The 26771-nt window shown below is 36.7% G+C and overlaps 1 protein-coding gene across 1 annotated transcript in view; it reads left to right on the forward strand.

Annotated features, from left to right (window-relative positions):
* Window positions 1-26771, forward strand: part of NUBPL (nucleotide binding protein like) — a 78799-nt gene that overhangs the window by 647 nt on the left and 51381 nt on the right. Inside the window, exons 2-5 of the mRNA XM_041484116.1 lie at window positions 310-457; window positions 4428-4462; window positions 14971-15061; window positions 26643-26682. Of these exons, the coding sequence (XP_041340050.1) occupies window positions 310-457; window positions 4428-4462; window positions 14971-15061; window positions 26643-26682 (314 nt within the window). The remainder of the gene's footprint in view (window positions 1-309; window positions 458-4427; window positions 4463-14970; window positions 15062-26642; window positions 26683-26771) is intronic.

Below are 26771 nucleotides of genomic sequence, written 5' to 3' on the forward strand. Positions count from 1 at the left end.
CTGTTTCATAAAGGTTCCGACTTCTAAGCAGTGTTTTGGTTTATTTCAACGCAGTTTTTTTTCTTTGACTGTTAAGATCGCTCATATTTAAGTGTTTGTAAAAAAAAAATATGTGACTGGTGTTATTTCAAGTTGGCCCGGTCCTTGCCTGCCTGTGAAGCAGCCTCCCTTTGGGAGAGCCCCTGTGCAGAATGTTTTTAAACAAATGGTGAAAATTTCTCAGTGTGCGTGTAGTTTCCTCCTGTCGGTTTTCTCTGCGAGAACTGCGGGTTGGTGCACATGCATTCACTTGCTTTTTGCTTTTCTTAGTCCTCAAGCTCTGGGGATGAGGCTCTGAGGGACAAACGTGCTCGGATCCTGTCACGAGGGCTGCCAAAGCAGAGGCCCATAGAAGGAGTTAAGCAGGTGGTGGTTGTGGCTTCTGGAAAAGGGGGAGTTGGAAAATCAACAACAGCAGGTAAGATTTCTTTATTTTTTTAATAATTTCCTTTGCACATTTTCTAGTATTTTGCATGGAATATTAGGTGCTTTAGGAATATTGTGCCATTACGTTGTGATTGGGTTCCATAACACTGCCCTTCACCTCTGACAAGGGTTGCAGCCATTGAGAATCTACTTGGATACAGAAATCTTGGCTTTAACTTAGGTGTGAATTTAGTTTTGAAATCATATCTTTGTAATAGTGCAGCACTGCCCTGAGACATCGGGGCATCTTAAGAGCTGATGTAGGCTGAGGTGAAAGGGATCATATGCTAGTGCAGTGTCACAGTTCTTCCTTCCCATGCTTACATGTGCTTACAGTGCCTTTCTCTGTAGAGGATACTAATATTTAGAAAGTTTCCAGATCAGGACTCTGTTCAATTTTCTCAACTACTTATGTAGGTGTTTTATAAAGAAAAAGTGAAACAGTACTTATAAACCACACAAATTGATCAGAGCCTTGTGAAGTACCTTAAACTCTTCTCTCAACTCTACCATTAGGTTTTGAATTAATTTTTCTCTCATTTTTTCTCTACCACCTGTTCCTAGATGGTAGAATGAGATAGTACATGGGTTACTAGTACTGCAGAAATTGACTTGAACTTAAACACGTGACGGAATGGAAAAATATTTGTTGTGCCAACATGTGCAAAAAAACATCTGTTGTGCCTTCTTACAGTGGTTGAGGGAAGAATGACTGGTATCACCGACCTGGACTTGTGCAAAACATTTGGCAGTGTCCTGCATTACATCCTTGTCTCTGAACTGGAGAGACCAGGAGTTGATGGATGGACCACTTGGTGGATTAGCAATTGGCTGGATGGCTGCACTGCATCCCAGTCTGGGTCCTCCAGCCTAAGAAGGACCTGTGAGAATGTGTCCAACAAGTACCACAAAGATGATCAGAGGGCTGGATTACCTCTGCTGTGAAGACAGGCTGAGAGAGTTGGGATTTTTTAGCCTGGAGAAAAGAAGGCTTCGGGGAGACTCTTAGAGAGCCTTCTAGTAATTCAAGGGGGCTTACAAAAAGGAAGGAGTGTGACTTTTTTTATGTGGGCAGATAGGACAAGGGTGAGTAGTTCTAAACCAGAAGTGGAGAGATGTAGATTAGCTGCTAGGAAGAAATTCTGTACCGTGGTGGTGGTGGGGCACTGGAACAGATTGCCCAGACAAGGAGTAGTTGTCCCATGCCTGGAAGTATTCAAGGCCAGGTTAGATGGGATTTTGGACAACCTTGTCTAGTGGAAGGTGTCCCTGCCCATGGCAGGGGTTTGGAGCTGGGTCATCCTTAGGTTTTGGACAACCTTGTTTAGTGCAAGGTGTCCCTGCCCATGGCAGGGGTTTGGAGCTGGGTCATCCTTAGGGGCGCTTCCAACCCAGTCCATTCTATGATGCTATGACACTGAAAGTAAGCTTCTTGGAAAAGAAGTCTGTAAAGTGTTAGAAATGTGTTTAATGATCTCTTTCTTAGAATCTAGACTGGAGAAGAATCATCCTTTAGTTGAAGGATGTCTGCTGTTCATCTTCTTGTGTTGTGAATAACACATGGATGTAGCTCTTAATGTATAATTTTGGTGTTTGTATTTTAGCCATGTTTGAAACAGACTAGTTGTCTAATAATTTCTAGAACAGACTAATATATCTGTATAAAAGCAACTGTTCTTAAAAAAAAAGGTTTTTTTTTCTATTTAGCTATTGTCTATCCTGTACATAGGATACACCTATCTATACAAAGACATGCAAAACAGTTAAAACTTGTGTTTCTTAACCATCAAAAGGTATATCATTATAATACATAGACTGGTTGTTGCAGGTTACTAAAAATACCAAATACCTGTTCATCAATTGACAGTTTACAAAACATAATTTGAAAAGCAAATTCAGATTATTGTCCTCATGTCTGCAAACAAATTCATCAATTGACAGTTTACAAAATGAACATAATTTGAAAAGCAAATTCAGATTATTGTCCTCATGTCTGCAAACAAATATCTGAATTTAAGTTCTTGTAACTGGTATCTGTGTGCAATTTCTACAAAAAATTTAAGACATGTATAAATAATACTTAGAGCTGCGAGTTCATTCCTGTGCATTTAAAAATAAAAGAAAATCAGGCATTAAATAAGATATTGGAAATGTAAATGAAGCATTTACATGTAACTGTAATGGACAGCCTTTTTAAATGAATGTTTTAATTCATAATATTGAGAAGGAAACATATATTCTTGTTGACTACAATGAGGATAAATTTCATCGTTCAAAGGAACAATTGAATATCAGATAAGTTGTATAAACAAAAGGATTGCATGGCATCATTACTGAATTATGTACTTAAAATTATATTCTTAGTTGAGGTTTGTGGGGAACATGTTTGGTGACAATTCTGCTGATGCATTTTGAGAGCAGGAATTGAAAAGAAGGGAGACTAGTAAGCACCTCTAATTCCTAAAGCACCACAGGAAATATCATCAGTCTTGTGTGTTTGTCAGGCCTGTCAGGGCTTTTTTTGTTTTCTCCAGTATAGTTGCATTTCATTTGCTCTGGATCTCCATTGCAGGAGAAGAGTGTCTGCATTCTGGTCAAGTTTGTCAGGGTCATTCCCTAACCTGTTGCATAACTCATTCTGTTTATTGCATATGGCTTTCATGTTGTAGTCTCTGTTGCTTCCAGTGCTTTTTCGTCTTCTGGAATAATTGTAGTCAATGATTAGAAGAAATTATGTTACTCTAACAGTGTTTTTCAATGCGTATTTAAATACTGTGATTGTTTTTTGTTTCTATTTTCTATACCAAAGCTTCTAGGAGGTCTCCCAACGTAACTGATGCTGGTGAGCTATTAAAGATACCATTTGCACATGCTGTTTAGTTATGAGAGTTAAGTACTGATGGAAATGTAAAAGCTTTAAACAAATGGTCTTTTTAGTTGCTTCATCTCTCTTTGTCTGGTTTTTTTTTTTTTTTTTTTTTTAGTTACGGGTGCTTTCAGGTAGATGTGACTTTGTTTTCTGACATAAAAATCAAGCGAAAAGCATGCGTCTCACCTTCTTCCTGAAAACATCTCTATTCAATATATGACAAGAAATCAAAAAAAGAGATATGATCATCTTTTTGGTCACTTGTTATAATAGTTTATGTCAATGCTTACTTAATTTCTAGTTTTATGAAAGTTCACTATAGAATGTGGTGAAGGTTACTGATGCCAGTAATTTTGTTTTATAGTATGGTGTCTCCTTTCAAAAGTGGCTACTTTGAAAAGTTTTTTGTAATTTTATTATTTGGCAAAATACTGAGACTGTATTTTTGTGGTATTCACATGCCCTCTGAACAGACAGAAGCTGTGAGAGAAGTGGAGAAAAGAATGATCAAAACAATTCTTATCTCATTTGCTGCTCCTGTGTTTGTGAACATGTGGAATGTGTTGGAAGATTATTTACCTGAAGGAATTTGGTAATTGGATTCTGCTGAGGACTTTTGTTTCCTTGGCCAGTCACGCAAAGCTGTTGGGAGACAGTCATGAGTTTCTCTTTAGTATTTTTCAGTCATTAGAAGTAAGTTTAATATAGTATAATATAGGATAATAAAATAATTAATTAGCCTTCTAATATCATGGAGTTCTGTGCATTATTCTTCCCGCCTTTTGGGCATTATAGCACTGATATATTATTATTTTGCAGTGTCCTCTAGAAACTACAAGTCTCCAAGTTTTTGTAGATTAGCTTGGGTTTGTTTGCTGATTAACAAACATGGACTGAAATGTAGGTACTGCTGTCACTTACACTGCTAATGTTGTAGAGATGCAAGAAGCTGAGAACCAAGAGATGATGTCATTATTAAATAAGTGTGTTTATTTATATTTTCTCTTGTTAGCAGTGATAACATTCTCAATATTTAGGAATTAATTTTTTCTGCACTTAATCTCTTTGTTTTTCCTCCTCTTCTTTCTTGCAGTAAATATAGCCCTCGCCCTAGCAGCAAATGATTCGGTAGGTAAACATTTAATTATCAGCCTTAATGTGAAATGTGTGTCATAAATAAAATGGTTACTGCTGAGGGCAGTCACATACATTTAATGTAATTAATGTTTTTATTTAGTTAATTTCTCATTTGTTTTTGGTGGGCTTTTGAGTTTATGTCAGTTTGTTTATATTTTATCAGTACCATGAATAACTTAGTAGATCTCATCCTGCTTCTGGGTTTGGCTCTGTCCTTTTCCTTGTAGAGAATGCTTTTGCAGGTTGGAGACAATAAATAATTCTACCACGTCAGAACAATGACTTGAAAAAAATAGGTGTTTGTGTTGAATAGTGTTCAAAACCTTTTTTTTTTAATAGCTCCACAGGTTTATAAACAGCTAAGGCAAAAGACCCCAAAACCTATGTATCTTCCCTAAAGCTTAGAAATACAATTTTTTGAGTGATTTCCCAGCTCAGTATTTCTAAAACCGTTCCCTGGACTATAAATATGTGGTAGAAACCATTCAAGAGTAAAAGCCACAGGTGTATGTTATGCCCACCTGCTGCTGTAGACTGGGAGTCGTTCCACTGTGTACATTACTGCACACAGATAAACTCAAAAGCAAGCCTCCTTTGCAGTGGGAAGATGTATAATGCAGGCTTTGTACTCCTAAAACATTAAATACAAAGTATACTCAAGTACTTTAATCAGGCAAATGTAGCATCTTTTTGTTGTTAAAGACAAGTAAACCAAAAAACATCAGGTGGGAGTGAGGGCTACATTCAATCTGCAAGCTTCCTGGAGGAATTTTGTAAAAAATTTAAAAATATTTCCATAAACTCAGTCACATTTAATAAAAAGGGTGTTTAAAGCTGTTATATGAAATATGTACTCTTTGTGATGGTATCTGATCTTGTTATTTCACAGTCTTCACAGTTTTAAATAGGCTGTTGGAATAATTGGATCTTGGAGAAAAATCTGTCACCTTGAAAAGCAAAACTGCTTAAATGGTTCCTTCTAATCAACTTTAAAACATGGCATTTGCTCTAATACTTTTGCAAAAAAAATCAGTCTGCAGTGTGATCTCTGTTGTGGAATGGTAGTTGAGTAGCTCCATGGAAGCCCTGTCAACCAGTTGCACATAACTTTCTGTGCCAGCTTATGAGTTTTTAAGATGGTGTCTGATACTTCTCAAACATGCAGTTTTATGCATTGTAAAAATATATTTAAAGTATCTCTTAGTAATTCTGACATACACAAGTTTTGAGATTATGCCCTTTATCAGGAGTTTTGATGTTACAATTATGTGGTGGTGTGTGAAATTAGAGGCCAGCATCTGGTGGATGTTCATCAATAAAGAGCAGCTGAAATTGATGCAATGGCTGTGAATTGTGTGAACTGGTGGTCACAGGTTAGCAAGCTGTTACTATGGTGAAATGGTGCATTGATGTAGTTACAAGTTAGAAAGTATGAAATAAGGTGGATTAAATAAACAACTGTTTTGTTTGTTCATACATTAATATATTTTTTCTTCTGTGGTTTATTTTCCTCAAGATAATTATGGCATGCATCATGTTTATGTTTAACCTTTGGGCTTGAAGTTGCTGTTTTGTTCATTTGTGTACTCATATTGTATTTCAGTTCATTAATTTTGTGAGATAAGGTTTTAAAGTTAGAATCTCTGTGACCTTGTTTCTGTCTGGAACTGTCCAGTGCTCTGAATTCTAGAAATCATTGCAATTTTCAGTTTTGTAATGGTGAATGAAGTAAATAAGGAAGTGTTTTTTCAGAGTCCCTTGGTGTCTCCTGCTGTTTTATAGTGAATTTCTGCTATTTTATAGTGAATTTCTTTGTCTTCAGGTATGCAGCAATGGATGCCTTTATTTTACATCTAGTGACTATTGATTGTGCCTCGCCTTGCCATGGTTTTTGTTTTTTCATTGCTATTGTTAAGTTCGTCTCTTTCAGAAGAAGCAGTAATGATTGTTAGTAGATCAGAGCTTTAGGAGGCCCCTGCAACTTCATTATCTGTCCTTATGTCTCTTATAAACAAAACACAAATTGATAGAAACTGATCTTGAGCTTCATGTACTGCTTAAAGGAGGAAAGAAAGGACTTGTGGAGGAAAATAGGTCACCATGGCTATAAAGGTCTGTGCTTCCTTCATTAGTCTGTGTTACAAGTTCGCTGCTTGTAACTGGTGTTCTTTTTCTAAGATAAAACAGGTTACAGATTATTGAAAACTGTTTTCTGGTGAGTGAGATCTGTGACAGATGCTCTCCTCTAAGAGGAGATTGGATTAGAGTAGTTTCTTGCTGCTTTCAGGAGCAGCTGTGACATCTTGTTGTTTGGTGTTACCATAAGTTAGAAGATTATCAGTCAAAGTGTAATGGATTTTTTGTCCTCTTGATTAAAGAAAACATCCTTCCATCTTTTAAAAATTACTTTCTGTAGTTAAAAAACTAAACAAAACCCCTGCTGTTTCTACTGATACATGTATTTCAATTTTTTTTTTAACATGGAAGCTTTTTCAGTTATTGTAGTGATGGCCTGAAATACTAAGGAACCAGCAGAGACTTGGACATTGTCATGGTCTCACAGGATTGTTGGCAGAACTAGGATTAGAATTTGAGAGTTCAAAGTCTTGCATGCTGGTGCTCAGTCTGCTTTGCATATTTTTACCTCATGGTTACAGAGTAAATAATTCAAGACAGAAGTTCATTTGGATGCCTAGATACCATGTCCAAGACAGAGTTGTTTGATGGGTTTTTTTTTGTTTTGTTTTGGTTTTTTGTTAGTTGCTTTTGTTTTTTGATTCTGAGCCAGGGAAGACAAGCAGGGCAGCCTCTTATACCTACCTGGAAATATTAGTTTTTTTGGTAGCCTGGGTTACCTGTTACAGATGGATTAGTTAAGAAATATATAAGCTCTTGGGCCTGTAGCAAGGCCTATAAATCTATACAGTCTTCTTTTTGTGTTAAGAAATAACATGAAGTTTTACCCTTGTGTTCTATTGTTAATTGCTTGCTTAGTTTGACAGCTGATTCTTTTCGTTCTTTTGATGTACTAGCAGTCAGTTGTGCTCCCCTAGGAGCACTTGGGAAGAATTTTTGGGTTTTGTGCCAGGACAATTCATATTCAGACTAGAATGACTATTTATGAAAGCTGCCTGGCCAGAGACAATTTATTGTAGTAGAAACAAGTTGAATTAATAGATGGCAGCAATAATAGGGTAGGGATTGCTTGTTTATGAACAGAGTATTTTAGTGAGCAAACACCAGCTGTGCATGACTAAGGATGGCACAAATCCAGTTGGGAGGCTTCATGCTTGTGCTGTCACTATGAGGCAAGCTCCCAGTCAGATTTCCTTTGGCTCGCCTTTTCGTTCGGGAAGATTTACATTTTCACTATAGGCTGAAATGTTTTTTGTGTTGTGAAGGACAGAGGAGGAAGCAAAACCATATGGACCAAGTTAGCATGTAGGCATAAGCAAGTGCCTTCTGCCTGCAGTACTGGGGGCACGTGGTGAAAGGCAGCAGCTTTCCGTATTCTAGCGCAGCGCCGGGGGTTAGCGGCTGGTGGTGCAGACCAGGACCCAAACGTGGAATGCACGGGGGGTGATTTTGGTGCGGGGGAGCGGATTTCCCTGTTTTGCCCAGCAAAGAGCGCGGTTGCCGCGCAGCGCGGGCTGGCGGCCGCGGGCCGGCAGGGGGCGCGCGGGCCGCGGGCGCTGTGGGGCGGGCGGGGCGCTCCGCGGGGCCGCGCTGCGGGCGCGCCGTGTCCCCGAGGGCCGCCGGCTTGTCCCCGCGCCTCTTCTTCCCTTGAGACAGAAACCTCGCCTGGGTGTCTGACCGCTGCCAGCACGAGCGGGGAAAAGCTTTATTTCTCATGCCTAGATAGTAAGTTACAGCATGGTAATGGTGTAGATAGGAGCCAACTCTTCGTGTCAACTCACTACTGTGGTAATAAAATGAATTTTAATTTCTTCAAACCGTGTATTTAATCAAAACCCACACATTTTGAAACTACTCAAAAACCACCCAGGTTACTTTTTTTACATTCCAGCTTTTTTTTTTTTTATTATTTTTTTTTTATTTATTTTTAAAATATTTGGCTTGTGTAATTAAACCATTTCTCCCCCGGCTAATATCTGACTGCCGCATTCGTAGATGACTTTACGATGCATATACATTTCTTGCTGGTAAGGAAGACGTTCCATGTGTGAAAACAAATCTAGAAGAATTTAGACAATAATGGGATCCTTCACTGAGTAGCATGAAGACAAGTTTTGACTTTTGTCCTCTTCCTATGCAGCTTTTCTAATTGTTTGGGTTTGATTCCTAGGCATCTTTAACTCTGTTGCATAGAGAATCAGAAGAATTTAGTCACTGTAGCTAAGGTCTTCATGCTTGTTTGTTAATGTTGAAAAGTTTCAATAAAGCTGGAGATGCCAGTTAGAATTGATTTGCTTTATTTACAATGATAAGTTAGCTTCTAGATCAATTGAAAAAATGAAATAATAAAGCTTTAAAAATTTTGCTGTTTTTGAAATACAAATGAATAAAATTAAAACTATATTTTAAAATAGCCCTTCTAAAATGAATTACTTGAATCAGATAACTGTATGCTGAATTTGAAGAAATTTTTTTTGGTCTGTTTTGAAGTTAAATACCTGAAGTTAAATATCCTTAGTCTTCAAGTCATTGAAAGATACCAGAGAGACTGATGTGAAAGGTGGAGCTTTTTTATAATAATTTGACATGACATGCTGTGAAAGTGGAGAGGCATCTTGTAGAGATGTGGGAATGCTGGGGATTCTATTTTGGTAATTTTATTTTCCAAATGGTTTGGTATTAAATTTTTTTTTTCTTCAGCAGGATGGATAATGTGCAGAAAGGCCAAACAAGGTTGAATTACTGGCATGCAATTGTTAACAACATTGAGTAGGAGCTAGTGCAGCCTGTTGTGGAGAAGAAGTGCTGGAGAAGTCCTGTGGCTGGCAGAAAATTGAAAACACTTCATATAAAGGCAAAGGGCTTTTAAACCATTAGCAGACTGAGTGTTTAAAGCAAGTTTGCATTTCTAGGATAGAGAATGAAGAAACTGCAGTGGTACGTTTTTTGCTTTAATCCAATTTACAGCTAGGCATTTAACTAGCATGCAGCTGAAAGAGTTAGAGAATTAAGGATTAAAAGATGGCTATTCATTGTACCAGTATGTGAAATGAGGAATCCATAGCCTATCCTGATTTTAAAGTTCCCTTTTGTCCTATGTGTTGCTGCTTGCACTTTGGGATTAGCTCTAAGTCTATAATGATATTAAAAGGATAAATTGAGAGTCCTGGTGGTGGATTAAGAAACCAGCTTTAAAGTAACTGGCACCTTCACTTGCAAAGCTGGAATTTCTGTCTCTGGAGTGGACTACAGCACTTGTAGTGTAGGAAATTCTTCACTGTATAGAACAATAACAGCTCATTAACCTGTGCCTTTATTCCTCCCAGGCCAAACACCCGGGGACTCGTGGTTGGCAGAGTTGACTTCAAAGTAAAATGCTATCTACTAGCATCCAGTGGGGATACATATACCCTACTAAGTATGGGAAAAAGTCTCAGAAAATATGAGCAAAAATGAAATTAATGCTGTCAAAGAGTCTTTGGATGTTTAGCAGTAACACAGGCTATGTTGAGTAACAGCTATTTACAGAAATTTTTTGTGTACTGTTCTTTTTATTAGTCTTTTGTCAGGTCTGTTCCGCAATAAAACATTTGGCATCTTGGAAAAAAGTGATATCACCAGATTCTCTGCTGCACACAGAATTGTGTGGAGGGGTCCTTTGTGGTATGTGAATGAAACTGGCTGCATTTGGTTGTAAATTTCTTACTGGAAAATATAATTGATTTCATAGTCAATATTCCCTGAAAAACCGAAAAAGGAACCTACATAAAGAAAGTGTAGGGAGGGATGCAACAGTTCTTAAGGATCTGCTCAATGAGCTAAGAGGAGGAAAGATATGGATCTTTTTTGTCATTAGCATTAATTTATGCCACCTGAACAAGGATTATGTACAGTAACATTTGCCTGCCTAGGAGAACAAACATAATAGCAATTGAATACTTTCTAATCTGCATAAGGAAAAGAAAAGGAGGCAAAATTTATTAGTTTTTTACATGACCTCTGTCAGCCAGGACTTTGGCCTTCAACAGCTTCATTTTAGCTTTATCCCCCAGAAGAATTGTGACTAAGTTCAGAGCTTGAAAGTCATTAATTTAGAATACTGCTGTCTTCCAGATCTCTATTACTCACAAGTCAAGTGGCCAGGTTCAAGGAGTAACTGAAATTTAATTATGTAGAGAATCTTGCCAGAGAAGGTAAAGGAAAGGATCTTTTTGGTGAGGTTGTCTGTGCCTGTAATTTGTGCACTGCACAAAATGAAGCTGTAGAATTTTCATCTCTCGGGGATAGCTGCAAGAATATTTTGTCTATTGATGTAGCATTTGGTTTTCTTGTAAATACAGAATCTGTACCTGGTGACTGTGAAAACTAGTTTTTGATTCTTCATGTAGGTGAGAGAAGTTTCTAAATTAGAATGAAAACTTCACTGTATTTTTAATGGGTTAAGAGCTGCAGTGATTATGGAACTTACAGTACCTCACAAAGAATGTTTGTCAGAAATCTTTCGAGAGGTCTAATGGGCAAATTAAAATTTTGCTGAGAAGATTAATGATAGTGAAGCAGAAAGAATTACTTAGTCAATGATGTAAAAGTAGGAGATGAAGATGAAGAGGAGTTATAGTTCTTTATTCTGTAAATATTTTTTGTGTTCTCGAGGTCACCAGTGGTCAGATGAGACCATGACAGTACCAGTATTGCAGAAACAGCACATCCTAGCAGTAGTAAGCCTGTACTAGAGACTGTTTACCTATGGTGGGGGAGCCTTAAGGTATTGATAAGAAGGTAAATGTGAACATTTGTGAGTTTTTAAGTAGAGCTTTTGCTGACATAGGAGTACTTTTGTGTTTTCATGTGCTCACAATATATTTATTTCTGATTTCATTGTCTCTGCCTGATGGAATTTCGATAAGGATCTTATGCTGCATGAAGAGGTCAATGATACTGCATGTGTTTGTGTATTTTTTCAAAGTAGCTTCCAGTGACCATCATTAAATCGTATGGGAATGGTTACATTGTCACTTGTATCTTCAGTGCTTAAGCTGCAGAATTTGCAGTAAGGTAACCAAAAATAAGGTCTCTAGAAATTATTTTCCAAGTATAGTAAACTTGAAGATCGATTCAAACTTTCTTTCACAGCTGGGCAGGTGAAAGGAAAAGGACAAATGTTAACTTGAGAACAGCTGTTTTGAACTTGGTTATTGCAATGCCATCTGGAGAGATGGAATGCTGTTTGTTTAATAGCACAGGAAAGAAATGTGTTTATAAGGAGAAAATACAGCCATGAGGAGGTGGTGGACTTGTGTTTTCTGAGTCCTTTTCCTGCCAGAGTGCCAAGGGAGGCTGTAGCAATGGTGTGTGCTGTGCTCTGAAAAACACTTAGTACCAGGGGGACTTCTACGTGCTTGGGGGTGCTTTAAGTATTGCATTTCTTTCTGTGTAATGAGTATTACTTAAGAATAAAAAGATGCACCATTGGTATGAGAAATATATGTATATCAAAATAATGTCAGAAGACATAAGAGGAATCTTGGAGCTTTTTTCCCCCCTCCTTTTTTTTCCTAGGTTGCCTTTTTGGTTGTGCTTTTGATTCTCCATAATCTATTCCTTCTGCCCAGATGGTTTTCTTTACCTTGTGTGATATTAAGTATGTTTTCTTAGGATTTGTTTTAATACAATGCTTTGAAAGATATGTTGTTTTATATGAGGTTAGGTTGTATGGGGAGAAAAAACAATTTATTAAAATCTAATTTGATTTTTAAATTATTGTAACTCATGCATCTGGATTATATTTCACTCAGCATGAGAAGTATCTGGTAATTCTGATTAACAGTTTCATGTGGTAGCATCCAGGTGTGTGCGTATTATTTCTTCTCTTGGGGGTTTAAAACATTGTAAATGCTGGAAGAAATTACCTGGACTGTACTGTGCATGTCTGAAAGAATCCCTTGGTAGCTGCCATAATACTTTTCTGAGATAATTAAATCTTGAGTAAAGGGTTATTGGCATTCTAGGGATGTTTACATACTGGAAAAGCAGGGATATTTGGGTGAAGTAAAACCATAGCTTATTGGGCCAATGCTTTCTGTGTAAGCTGCTACTTCTAGGCAGTGTGAACTCTACTTACCTAACGTGTTGAATTGCTTGGTACAGAAAAAAACCCTGCCTTAGGCTATCTTAAGTGAGGTTTTGTCAGTGATTTAAAGATTTCTGAAAGACCTTTTTCCTATAATCCTGTAAAAGCACCAGGCTTACAGGAGCACTTGTGCTTCTGTTAACATGAATCATAGAAACTTGAGAATCTGTTAATTATTCTTCTGTTTGAAGACAACAATTTTATTGAACCACATCCATATCCATGAAAAGCAGTGCGTGTCAGAAACAGGCACTTCTCTTACTTTTGAAGAAGTGTCGAAGTTTTTTAGAGAAATTGTTGTATTAGCTTGGTAATTTAAAGAAGTTGCTGAATTTGTAAAGTCCTCTGGGATGTTCTTCTCCAGTGTGGATCTATTTATTCTTTAGTTCCAGAAGTTTTGTACACTTAGGTTGGATAATACAGATACAGTAGATGCAGTGCTGCTGACTCCTAGGAATGAGTGGCCTGTAGTGATGAGTACCTGATTATGTGTCCAGGAGGTCGTAAAGTCATTCTAATTAATTTAGGTCATCTTAAATCTTTAGTCCCTTTGGTCTGAAAGTGAAACTCTGGTGAGTTGTGAGATCATTGCAGTCAATCAATAGTCACAGTCCTTGTATGAGGGGGAAAATCCTCACGAAATTCAGGGGAAGTATGTCATCAGGTTTAAAACACTGTGTGGGTTTTTTAGTAATTACTTGCTTTCATTTGGGAAGGAATTAGGTAGAACAGCCTGTAGATGATGTTTTGATGGGTTTGATTAGCTGCAGACACAGATCAAGGGACTGAGTCATGAGTCTTCCTCATCTTTTAAAATATGCATTTTGTACAAGAACAAAGAAGCTTTAATAGTTTGTTTTCTGTGTATTTACAGTCTAACATAAATATGGGTATTTTAAGTATTTTTGAAATTGCAGCTTTCAACAAGGCAAGAAGAATTTGTTACGGTAACTTCTGAACTTCTGTGTATTACTTTTCACAAGACATCATAAAGAAAAAGTGTTAAAAAATCTACATTAAATAATCTGTATAATTATATATGCTTTGCTCTGTTTTGCTAATAAAAAGTATATTCAATAACAGATTCCAAATTTGGTTGATTTTTGCAGTAAAAACTTGTTTTTTAAAGTACATAGTAGGTCAAATATGATAAAAAATTAGGAAACCAATTTAGGACAGCGTCACCCAAAAAATGAAGTACACACTTTGAAACACTGACAGTGGAAGTATGATTTGGCTTTGTTGGAAAAGCTCCTCTTGCTGCTTTAACCTTTCAAACAAGCTCTTAAACTTATTTGCAATTTTGCAAAATGTTGAATACAGTTAGCTTTCTATATCAGAGAAACTTGACATTCAGCACTTTAAAGGGCGTGCTCCTTACCACTTAATTTGCAGAGCTTATAATTGGTACTATGTCTTGCCATCTGTAGAAAAATAGTTTACTTTCCACAAACTATGTATGTGTATCTATTAAAAAAAGAAAGGAGTTTTGTAAGTCTAGACTACATAGCTGAAATAATTTTTATTTCAAGTTTATTGCCTAATGTACCATATGTAGTTGAATAAGCCCATTTTTAGCATACTTTTGTGTAAATATATTTGATTAAAATGTTATGCCTGCTTGACTAGCTTCAGAGACTTGCGTTTCAGTCACTTCAAGATGTCTGCAAAAGTGTACTCTAGCCACTTAAATGGATGATAAATACATTTATGTTTTTCACATTCTTTCCAATCACTGTATGATTTAAATTACATTCATTTGCATATACTTACAAACCTCCGTTTTTTTGGGTTTTTTGTGATTTTTTTTTCTGGGTTTTTTGTTTTGGGTTTTGTCTAACAATAAAATTTGATACCTTGTTTAAAGTGTTAAGGTGTTAGTTTTGTATGAAAGTACATGGAATAGAGAGAATGTTGGTTATAATACTTGTTAATATGAAGTCTGTGGTGTACAATTTAAGTAAGAAACTGTATGGATTCTCTGTGTGGAGAGGAAGGATTCTCTGTGTGGAGAATCTAGCTCTTCTCAAGGCAACTGACCCATCTTGTGGATATTGTTATATTTCATTTTTCAATTGCTATTTAGAGAGAAAGGAAACAGTGATAACTGATGTCTCAAATCAAGGTCTCATTTTTATTTCTTTAAACAGTATTGGATTTTGTTCAGCTAATAATACAGAAAGGAGGACATTTTGACAATTACTTCTTTTCTTTTTCACTTTTACTTTCATAGGCGAAACAAGTTGGTTTGCTTGATGCAGACGTATATGGACCTTCAATTCCAAAGATGATGAACTTAAAAGGAAACCCAGAATTAACACCAAGTAAGTGGAAGGGATTTTTCTTGCTATGTTTTCTGTATAGGGGTGAGCACGGTCCATTCATAGGTGCCGCCTTGGTGTGGCACAGAAGGATGCAAACAGAAGATAAAGACTGAGTGTATGTATGTATTTATTTGTTTCTAATACTGAGGTTACTTTCAAAGCTGCCTTGTACAACTAGGAGCATATTCAGAGTCTTATTTTTTGTTAAACTTGGTCCATGCAGTCTCATGGATTTTTGATAGAGACTCTGGATAGGAATGTTATTTATCTGTAGTATTAATATTGTTATATAGTATCCTAAAATAGATAACATTCAGTTAAAAAACAAAACCCACTAATCTAGGGAAAGAGACACTAAAAAAACCAGTAAGAGAAGGATCATTACAGTAGCTTGTTTGAAATGTCGTTAAAATGATTCTGTTTTATTTCTCTTAAGGCAAATGTGCCGTGCCACTTCACTCATTTGTATTTGAAGTTGTGCATTTAGGAACACAGTGGTGGTCACTTCGCTACCAGAAGGTGAAGACAGTAGATAAAACTCCTAATTTTCCTTCTGCTAGGAAGAATTCTGGAGAAACATAAATTCAGGTGGAGCAGTCCTCAGAGAAATAAGGTGACGCAAAGCAGAAAGATCCCATCAAGTCTCTTTACCTTTCAGAAGTTTAACTTTCACCCAGGCCAACCAAGGATGGAAGGAATAATGGCTTTATCTTGATATCCTGTTCACAGGATTTTTGAGTGTAAGGCAGTGTGGTTTTTTAGGGTGTTAAGGACACTGGGGTGATATGGTTTTTGTAATAGCTGGTTTTGATTATTCTGTGAGGGAAGGCTTGTAAGTAAAAAAAAAAATAAAAAACATGTAACCACATACGAAACTAATCACACGCTGTAGCAGCTGGTTGGTGCATTAAAACATACTTGGATCCTTCTGAAGAAAGTACAGACTGGCCATACATGTTGTCAGGGAGGATCAAGGACATCTACCAGTTCAAAGAGGACACAGAAGAGCTTCAGTGAAGCAATCAACTGCAATGTTTGTGGGCAGCAATTGCTAGGTAAAAGGAAAATTAAATATTCCTTCTGCTTCTTTTCATGCCATGACCTCTCTTTTATCACAGAAAGGTTTGGGTTGAAAGGGACCTTTGGAGGTCATCTAGTCCAACCCTCCTGCAATGCGCAGGGACATCTTCAACTGGATCAGGCTGCTCACATGTCCTGATCTTTAGTGTTTCATGTCTACCACCACCCTTGGCAACCTGTTTCAGCGTTTCGCTAGCTTCATTGTAAAAAACTTCTTCCTTATATCTAGTCTGAACCTACCCTCTTCTAATTTGAAGTAATTACTTCTTGTCCTATTGCAGCAGGTCCTCCTAAAATGTTTGTCCCCATCTTTCTTACAAGTCCCCTGCAAGTACTAAAAGGCTTCAGTGAGGTCTCCCTGGAGGCTTCCTTTGTCTAGGCTGAACAGCCATGATGCTCTCAGTGCTTCATCGCAGGAGATGTGTTCCTTCCCTCTATATCTACTCTAGTGTTGTTGCAGAATGTTTGTTTGTAACTCATCTTCATTTGTGTGTGTATGTGATTATTTGATCTATATGTTCTCACCTGGTATAAAGCATGCAGAATGAAACAGTGTCAGTATCTTAAGAGGTTTGTTACTAAGCTTGCAGTATCAGCTTCTTAAAACTTAATGTGGCACACTTAGGATTTCTTATATAATTAAAATTCTGTCCCTTTATGGTTATGCCGTGTACTCTGGATAAAGAAAAAGTAATGTATTTCCTTGTACTGAGGCACTGCATGTGCTTATACAGACAGCTACCAAATTGAGTACTTCCTGCATTTAAGAACCTAGCTCACAATGCAGGTTTTATTTAGATAAATTCCTTAGAGAGTAGGAAAGTACTTAGTTTTATTTGTTGGATTTTTGTTGCATCTTTTGAAGTCAAAAGGCTGCTGAGTGATAAATAAATAAATAACTGGGCCTTTTCATGTACCATCAGTAGGATTTGAATTCCTGATACAAATGAAAGTATTCTTGCATTCACTGCTGCTTTAAACTCCATTGAGGATGTATGTCATACAGGCTGTGTTTTCCTGTAACAGATTTTGTTGCTATGAATTTTGTATTTGAAGTGCATTGTGCAAGATGAACATAAAATGGACTATGTTGTGGTGTTCAAATCTCTCTACGTTTTTATGGGATGTTGACTTTCGTCTCTCCAATTTTTCCTCACTGTCTGAAAAATGGATTAGATCCTTTAGAATTCCTTGGTCATTTTGGTATGTATTTTATCAATCCATGCCTAATTTAAATCCATGTCTTGGACCACAAATTAAAAAGCAAATTGCCCAGTCTATTTCTTATGGTTGTACAAATCAACTTGCTAGGAATGCTGGAACTTAAGACTGCATTCACTCAGATATTGAGCAGCTCAGTTTTGTTTCACGACTAGATATTTCTGTAAACAGCTGAATAGAATTCTCTGTAAGCTTTGTTTTAACATGCTTCAAGCATTGTTAGAAGCATGGAATTCAATGTAATAGAAAAAAATTGGAAGATTTCCCTGAACTGAAATTTCTGCTGTTGTCTTGTAAACACTAACATTTTGATCACTGAAATATATTTTTTCTAGTTCTGTGTAGAATGCACAAGTAAATATCAAGATTTAAAGAACATACCCTTTCTTTAACAGACAGTACAATGAATTTGTATATTTCAAAAGCTTGACAGATGACACAAGTCTGCTGAGAAAGACAGTAATTTGGTATGAATAACAAGACAGAATTTGTATTTCAGGGATTCTGTTCACTACTCTGTGTATTTTTAACTATTGAGTTGATGAAACTGACGAGTAACAGCAAGAGAAGTACTGTCAAAGATGCTTTAATTGCAAAGTAGGAATGACATAGGAAACTTTAATCAAAGTTTAATCAAGGATTCCTTTAATGAGTGACAGATGGGATAAGCTTGCAAAGAAGTGATCAATCATAGGTGTGTGTATATATATATGGTGCATATAGAGGTGTATATAAATATATTGATATAAAAACATGTATGACTTGTATTTTGCTATAATGAGGCTTAGTGTTATAATCTGGTTTCTTACTATATTTTCAAGAGTAAAACAAGCTCTGAAGAAATACTGCATACCAACTGAGAGAGCCCAGGCAGTTCTGTTTCAGAAATGCATAAACTATGTCCACATAACAATAAGTCAGTTAAAGACATTTTTCATAACATAGCAATCAGAAAAAAAGTTTGAAGTCCTAATGCTTTCTTCAGTGGGAGGCATGGATTTGAAAATGAATCTGTATAGTGATCCTGGGAGGTTCTGAGCGCTTCTGCAATCTTTGATTTCTGTTTCCTTTCTCACATGAAAAGGAGTTAAGGATGCCCAGTACCATACAAAATAAGTCCATGCAGGAGTTATTACTTCTGAATAGAAATTATTATGGTTATGCTATAATTTAAGCATTCAAAATGAATTGGGTGGTTTTAGTGAGGAGTCTGCATAAATGGAAGATACAACATTAATTTAATTTTGCAAACTGTAGTACATTGAAAAGTCTGCTAACATTTAATAGGCTGTCATTCAAAGTACTTTAAATGGCCAGGGAAATGTTGGTTAATAAGTTCACCACTGAATTTAATTAGCTAATGGAGGATTATCTAACTATGGAATTAGTATTAACATTAGCTACAATATCTATACTGGGCAATGCTAATAGCATAAGTTACAAAAGTATTACTTTTATTCTTTCCCTAAGTAATTTATTTAAAAGCAGTTTTCTGGCTTAGTGAATTGCATGATTTCATTTTTTTCCTTTTAAACTTGGCATTTAAACTAGATGGCAGAGAGTAAAAACTATTATATTGCCAAAAACATTTGCCATTTTGCCAGACAGATAAAGTTTCTTTATTTAGTTTGAGTATGAAGGTTTTGGTGCGTAAATCTTTGACAGGTGACTCTACTCTTAGTATTTCAAAACTTTATTGCCATTTTATGATAGCTTCAATGTCTTTCATTTCTTAATAAAATAGTATATTCAAAAGATCACTAGTAGACATCTGTTTTCACAATTTAGAATAAAATGTAATTTCTTAGAGAAAGCTAACTGTTTGTGGCTGCCCCATTGAATCTAATAAAATTGCAGGAACTACAGAAATGGGCACCTGAATTTTTTTCACTGGGATACATTTATGTATCTTAAGACTGTGATAGCAGACTCTCATAACAGAATGTGAAAATTTAAAGTAGTTGTGACTGTTTAAAGATGTCTGCTGGAATAGTATTACGTGATTGTGGCGCATTCATTTGAGGGTCATAAATAGAAAATTTGGAGTGGACTAGTGAAATAGACAAAGTATTATGTAGCATAATTATTTTGAAGAAATGTCTTGATGTTTGCTAAGGATTTAACTTTAAAGTAAGGCTTGAAGTCTTGAAGTTGTATTTATCACACTTTATCAGTGGAACTGCATCATGATAAATTTAAAAAAACCCATATATTTGATTCTTTAAAAAAAAATATCTGCTGCTGATACCAGCTCTTGATTGGTGAGCAAGTAATTTTTAGATTGTCTGTAGTCTCATGATATATTTTATTGATTCTATTTTGAAGGTAGCTGTAACTGAAACCCTGTTTTTCTTTTGGTGATGTCTTACCCCAGTTTATCTGGTGGAAGTACAGTAGTCCCATGCGTCTTACATGTGACAAAATAATAATTGAGAATGTCATAATTAATTGTTGTTTGCATTTTGGAGGCTTTTTCAAATGTGATCAAGTAGTTGAAAATAACAAGATTTCTTGAATGTTGAATATTCTATTCTGGACCTTGACTATTGCCCTCAAACCTGTAACAATAAACCTCAAGGTGGATTAGTCCAGCTATTGTTGAGTTCACTTGTGGAGAAAATCAAAGACCTTGGAAGGGAAAAGAGATGGAGGATACGCAATTCTGCAAGTAATTATTTATAGGCATACAGTTGTTAGCTGCTGCTTAAAAGGAAAAAACCTCTAGGGAATTAATTTATTAAAATTTTATTCTTCATTATACATAAATTCATACAATTACAAAAAGTATAAGATGAGAAATGTAGTGTAGTAATTAAAGCCTCTTACTGAGAGCAGTCTTTTTGGATAAATGGCAAATCAAATTTTATCAATAGAGAAAAATCAAATGCCATTCCAGTATAAATTACTGGAACTCTGTAACCTGAAATAATATGCTTGAAGTACTTGAAAGCAGGTTTGTGTTACTTTTTATGTTGTTAATCTTGCGGTGCAGTAATTCCAAATTATTTTATTTGAATTGTGGCTAGCAGATACTTACTGTATTATAAAGTTTACTCTTAGAGGTACAAATTTTTTTTTTTTTTTTTTTTGTTCAACTGGTATTAAAACTGGAATTAAATTCCAAAATGGCTGTGTTATAGGAACATGGTAGATATTCTTTTCACTATGCATGCATAAACAAAAAAAATAAGTAATGCTTTTGTAGAATGAACACATTTACCTTTTTGTTTCAGAGGAATAAATGTTTCCATTTCTCTGCTAGAAGAAAAATTGAAGGATTGCAACTAATTCTGATTTTTCTCAATATTTTTAAGTTGCAGTTTCACTTTAGCATTTTTTTTTTCTTGATGGGCTTCTTGCTGTATTATTCTCTCTTTCCTTCTCCTTATCTGCAGTACAGTATAGTGGCTTTTCCTAATAGAGAAATGAAGCAGAATACATCAAAAACAGGAAAGAAGTGGTTTAATCGTTTCCCTGTAGAGCCCAGAGGCCAAAAGTGACAATAAGAGTTGAAGAGCTAGCATCTCTTTCCCTTTGCTTTAGTTGCTGATCATAATCATTTATACACTGAGTGTGATGCCTTATGGTGTGGGGTATCCCTTTTATAACTTGAGATCAGCTGTTCTGATTGTGTCCCCTCCTCCTTCCTTGTGCACTCTCAGCCTGCTTTGTTGGTGGGGTGGGGTGACAAGCAGGAAAGACATGGACTGTGTAAGCACTGCTTAGCAGTAGCAAAAACATCCCTCTGTTACTAACACTGTTTTTATGAGAAATCTAAATCAGCTCCATACCAGCTACTATGAGAAATAATAACTCTGTCTTAGCCAAAGTCAGCACAATTACACATAATCCCTTGAACAGTTTTTTTTCCTCCCATGCTTTTTCTCCAAAATTTCCTTTTTTTGTTTTTTGGGGTGGGAGGGGTGTGTCTTGATTACAATATTGAACCTAAAAAGGCTGAATTGACACAATTGCACTGAGTTCTCTAGTTTTGCTTTGAAAGCAATGAAATCCCTAGTTAACTGGAATGTTTTTTTTGAAGTTGTGTCTTAAATTAAAGCTGATGCATCTCTGCCCCTGGGGTTCCTGCTGCTCCCTGTTGTGCTCTGCTGTCTGGCACCCTGTTACGTGACTGACCAGGGCAGTCCCCCTGTCACAGCAGCAAGTCATTGCTTCAAATGACATGAGCTTTCCCAGAGGTTTTTCTGTGTCAGGACAGATGCTTTAAACTGAATGTTGGGTTAGTCTGTTTAATTCCTTGTGGATATAATGAATTAAAAGAACCTGCCTAAATTAGTCTAATAAAGCTTTTGATCCACTCTAAATAAAATTTTTGTCTCCTTGGGGATCTGAGGGCATTTCAAAGTGTGGGTTGTTTTAGCAATCATAAGGAAGACATTTGTGATGGAAGGTAATGGCGTGATGCTTAAAACTAGCCCTGTGTTTTAAACCTAACAAGTCAGTGCTGCTTTAAAATGTAACAAAGATGTTTCTAAATCACTGTGCTCTTTACTTGTGCCAGATTTGCTTTTCAAGTACAGTCTTCCAGCAAGCAATTAGTTCTTTTGCTTTTAGGTAGAACTGCTGAAGTCATATGTGCAAAACTGTTCTGTTAATGAAAAAGCTTTTACAGAGCTTTGTTTCTTCTGCAGTCTGTCGGGAGGAAAAAAAAGTGTAATACCTTCTCAGGTAATGGGACTGGTAGACCCTCTAAATACAAGAATCAAATCTCTGGGGGCAAGTTGCATTTCATTATGCACATATTTCATGAAATTGAACCGTGAGCATGGAATTATGCTCTTTAAGTCTCATTACTAGTTTGCTTTGGTTAAGTATTTGGGATGTCTCTGTGGTTAGATAACACTATTAGTGCAGGATGTAATGGGCAATCACAGCCTTCCTTGTGTGGAGCTCTTCAAGCTTAAAATACAAATTGTAGTATTTCTGGGGCAATCTGCAAATAAACTGACGACACAGTATGAAATCAAGCCTGAAATCTCAATTAGTCTGTCACTTCCCATAGAATATTCTAGGCTTCTGGCATAAGCAGTTAAAACAATGATTACAGTTAAAGCAAGGATTTAAAATTTATGACTTTGACTAACCTTTTGGTGACAGCATCCTTTACCCTCTTTCCTAGATTGGTGTCACTGTTTTATTTCAAAGTACCTTGGAGCCCTGTTGCTATTCATTCCTCTCCCCTCTGTGGCTTTTCTTTCCTCTTTACCATTCTGTGGGTGGAATTCACTTGTCTCTGCTTAGGAAACCAGTACTACTTTAAACAAGCCTGGAGTATGGTGTCAGGCTTCTAGCTGCCCCTTCAGGAGGTATGTCTCTCCCTGTGCCCTCTGTCAAATCTGCTGGCCATGTACAAATCCCAGCTCTCTTAAGGCATCCGGAGTGGCAGGAGATACCTATGTTTACACATGTAAAGCCCAACCAGTGTTTTTACTCTTCCTGTCCAATGTCTTCCTTCTGTCTGTCCGTCTCCCAGAATCCCCAATTTTCTCCTTAGTTCAAATACTTGAAAACTCAGAGCAACTTTTCTGCAATTGTGCTTGCTGAGCCAGGGAGCTCAAAATACATTTGCTAGGGTGTTGCATAAGCTACCTTTGCTTTTTGTAAGCAGTATAATGCCTTCTAAGGAGGTGTAGCATAACATCACACTATCTTGTGGCATAACATTCTTTACTTACCTGATGGGGTAAGACTGAATGTAAGCTTTTGCTTGCTCAACAAACCACTTCCAAAAACTAAGCCAAGAGTTGGAATGGCTCCTTGTGGCTTAACCCTGGGCTCCATCACGTGTAATTGTTATTTGGGAAGACTGACACCATAATGTTGAATGTACTTCCTTTTCTTTTTTGTCTCCCCAGCTTATATGCTGAGCATGAGGCCATATGGTGTGGGATATCCCTTTGGTCAGTTGTGGTCATATGTTCAGGCTGTGTCCCCTCCTACTTTCTTGTGTACTCCCAGCCTGCTTGCTGGTGGGGTGGCATGAGAAGCAGAAGAGTTTTTGAAAATGTTTTCATCACAAATCCAAAACATATCACCATGCAAGCTACTGTGAAGAAATGTAACTGTACTCCAGCCATAAACATATACATACAGATATATGTCATGTAGTTCTGTACATACCTTCTGTGCTCTACTGACCCTCTGACCCTGGCCATCGTTGAACAGCTATGTCAGTCTTTTTAGAGACAATGTGGAGTAACACAGTTATCTTATTAGGATAGTCTGTTTGCAAGGCTGGATTTGTTTGGGGAGAAAAAGCTTAGTGAAAAATAATTACAAAATGCATCTTCATTGATGTAATGAACATCCATCTTCATTACATCAGTGTTACTCTTCCCCATGTGAGTAACAATTCAATCTTCAGACCAGTCCCAGAACTCTCTTAATCAGCAATCTGCTATAATGCTTTCATGAAGGCACATCTGCCTTTTCTAGTGCCCTACTTGTATTCGATCAGAAAAGACATTTTCTGTCATATCATTGGTGCTACATTGATCTTACTGATCTGATTTTGAATGTTCAGAGAAAACACGACAGTCTTTCACTTAGGGCCACCAAGCCTACTGGAAAATTACAGACTAGGTGATTTTATTTATCTCTTGGCAAAGGTGGTATGGTATTGCTGTGTGTTGTGATTTGAAATCTGTTTTGTTGTGTGTTGAATTTTTGGAGCTGTATGGTAGGCTTCTGATAACAGAAAAGTGTACTCTAAAAGCAATGGGAATTAGAGGTGTTACTGAGATCTCATTAAGCTAAATCTTCTTTACATGTTATGTTTTAGGAACTCTTCATGAGACCCACAGCGAAAGGGAAGGAAGGCCTGTTGCTTTTCATGAGACAAGGGTGATTACCAATGCCCACTGAAGCACTTTAGATTTGAGATTAATCTTAAGAATGATTTTTAGCAGTAGGCAAACAGTGGGGAGCTCTGCAGTATTTTGTATTACTTTGAAAATATGCGGAACATTATAGCCAGGATATACAGCAAGTTGTGAATTGTTCCTCTGCATTGTATAAATTTGATTAAATCTTGCTGCTCAGAGCATTTTATAATCCTTGTTGTTACCAAAGAAAATAAGATGCAGTTTTAATAAAAGGAAACTCTGCTGTTGATAAATAAACCATGCATATATTTTTAAAAACTGAGGCCCCTTTTGCTCCTCTGTAGGTCAGTGTTTATCTACTCACAGCAACTCGCCTGTTTTATGAAGGAGACGGAGGTGTTAGAAAGTGTGTGAGCTCAGCCTGTGTACCTGGTCTCTGTGCAGAAGAAATTGTCCATGCAGCTAGTGGATGTTGAGATGTCTGTTTGTGTTTGACTCACATAGTGTAGAGCAGTTGGACTGAACTGAGAAGTGGCTTAGTATTTTGGTGAGCTTCCCAGAATAATGCATCTTTTCCATTCATCTTATTCTCCAGTTCCTGAGCCTCATGATCGGCAGTCAAAGCTTGGCCTCTCCTTTTTGTTTTGCTTTGTCTTAAAATTGTCCCTGTTTTGTGATAAAAAATGAAGGAAACTTTGAGTCTGCAGTGGTGTGCAGTGGTATACACTGTTACAAATAGATTTTTCCTATTTCTTCTTTTTTAAACCACTCTCTTAGGTAAATATGTAGTCATTTCTCTCAATACTTCTGAAGTATTTTAACTTGTGGTGTATGTCTTGTTTACTAGGTCACCAAAACAGTGCCTAGAGATGGCTCATGTTCCAATGTCATCAGCCTCCTCATAACTAAACTGTCTTACTGCAGGAGGTGAAGTAAGACTGTGATTGCTAGAAATCTGGTTAGACAGTACAATGCCACCGAAGTAAGTCCTGACTCAACACTGAAGAGCTGCAGAAGTCAAGAAGAGCTGTATGCACTGGTGCAGTGTATCAGTCCATGCCAATCTCTTTTTCAGTAATAGCTCCCAACTCATTCCTGAATGTAATAGTCATACAAGTGATTTGTTTATCTTCCTGTTTTGTTATTTTTGATTTGTAAACCAAAACATCCAATTTATTCTCCACCATATTTCTACAAAATTACATGGCTTGAATGCTCACTTACTTGATTGCTTGAAAGCTTTCATCTGTAGAGTTTAGCTGTTTAATTTGCGTGCTCTTGGTTATTTTGTCTGAATTTGGAATTCAGCTTTGAATGCACTGTTTTTAATTTACTCATATTGTTTTTATTTTACTCTCTTTATTTTACTTGGGGTGCATCAAGGATTTCTGTCAAAAATCTGCATTATAGTATATTTTCTATTGTTTAAAGTATTCTTCCTATTTTCTGCTGTCCCTGCCTGTGCATGCTCTTCCAGGATATCAGCTGGACCAAATAAAATGCCATTTGTTCTTTTCTGTGAGTGTGTGTGCCATTTGGAGATAAGGTGTGGCTTTAGATGGTAGAAACCACAAGGAAGAGTTTTGGCTTTTGTGAGATTTTGTTTTGAATGCCTTATTTTTTATTGTTTTGTTTGCTTTCTGCTTGCACCCCCCTTTGCCAGCAGAACAATTACAATATTCCCTCCCTGCTTTTTATTCTTGACACTGGAGGGCATAGGAATAAGACATATGACAAGGACAATACATCTGCAACATTCAAATAAGCATCTTCTGTTCCTACAGACATTTTAGAAGTCCTGCAGATTTCTGTCAACATGAAGAAATCCAGGACTAATTACCTGGAGCTATTGACAATGTATAGTTTAGGGATAGCTTTATTTGGTGTCTCTGCTTGGGGGTTTCTGTAGCACATTTAACAGAAGGAGACAAATTCCCCAAATCTCTGGTATGTTGATGGGAATACTCTTCTGACTCATGAGATTAGTTAATAGGATAGATTAAAAAATAAGAATTCAAGTCTCACCATGTTGTATGACTTTGCTTTTGTTCCAATATAAATGACTCAGCTTTTAGTGATTCCTGGTAATGAATCTATGCCTTTCAGCATAGGGATTTCATAAAAATAGATTGATTTTGGCAGCACAAAGTGACATTATATTATGGGCAAATACGTTGTTATTCTGGGAAAAGATGAATGTTATTAGTAAAATGTAACAACCAAAGAAAAAGTGGAGTCAGATTCTTGGGCAGAATAGGTAATTCCATACATGTAATGAAGGGATGAGGGGAGAAAATAAGCCGCTGTTTAAATAGAGAGGGAAAATTGCTCTAGAAAGATAAAAAAAATGTGTAAGCTCATTTCTTTAAAAAACCCCAAAATACCCTAAAACCATCTCCCCTCCAAAAAAACACCCTTGTTTGCTTTTGTTTTAGAAAATCTAATGAGGCCCCTTAAGAACTATGGAATCGCATGGTGAGCATATGTTTTTATTTAAATCAAGCTTCTTTTCAGATGTATTTGGTATTGTGCTGTAAAGCTCAAGTTTTTGGTTTGTTGTTTCA

The sequence above is a fragment of the Pyrgilauda ruficollis genome, unplaced genomic scaffold, assembly GCF_017590135.1.
Source record: "Pyrgilauda ruficollis isolate IOZ18807 unplaced genomic scaffold, ASM1759013v1 scaffold63, whole genome shotgun sequence".
NCBI classification, from domain to species: domain Eukaryota; kingdom Metazoa; phylum Chordata; class Aves; order Passeriformes; family Passeridae; genus Pyrgilauda; species Pyrgilauda ruficollis.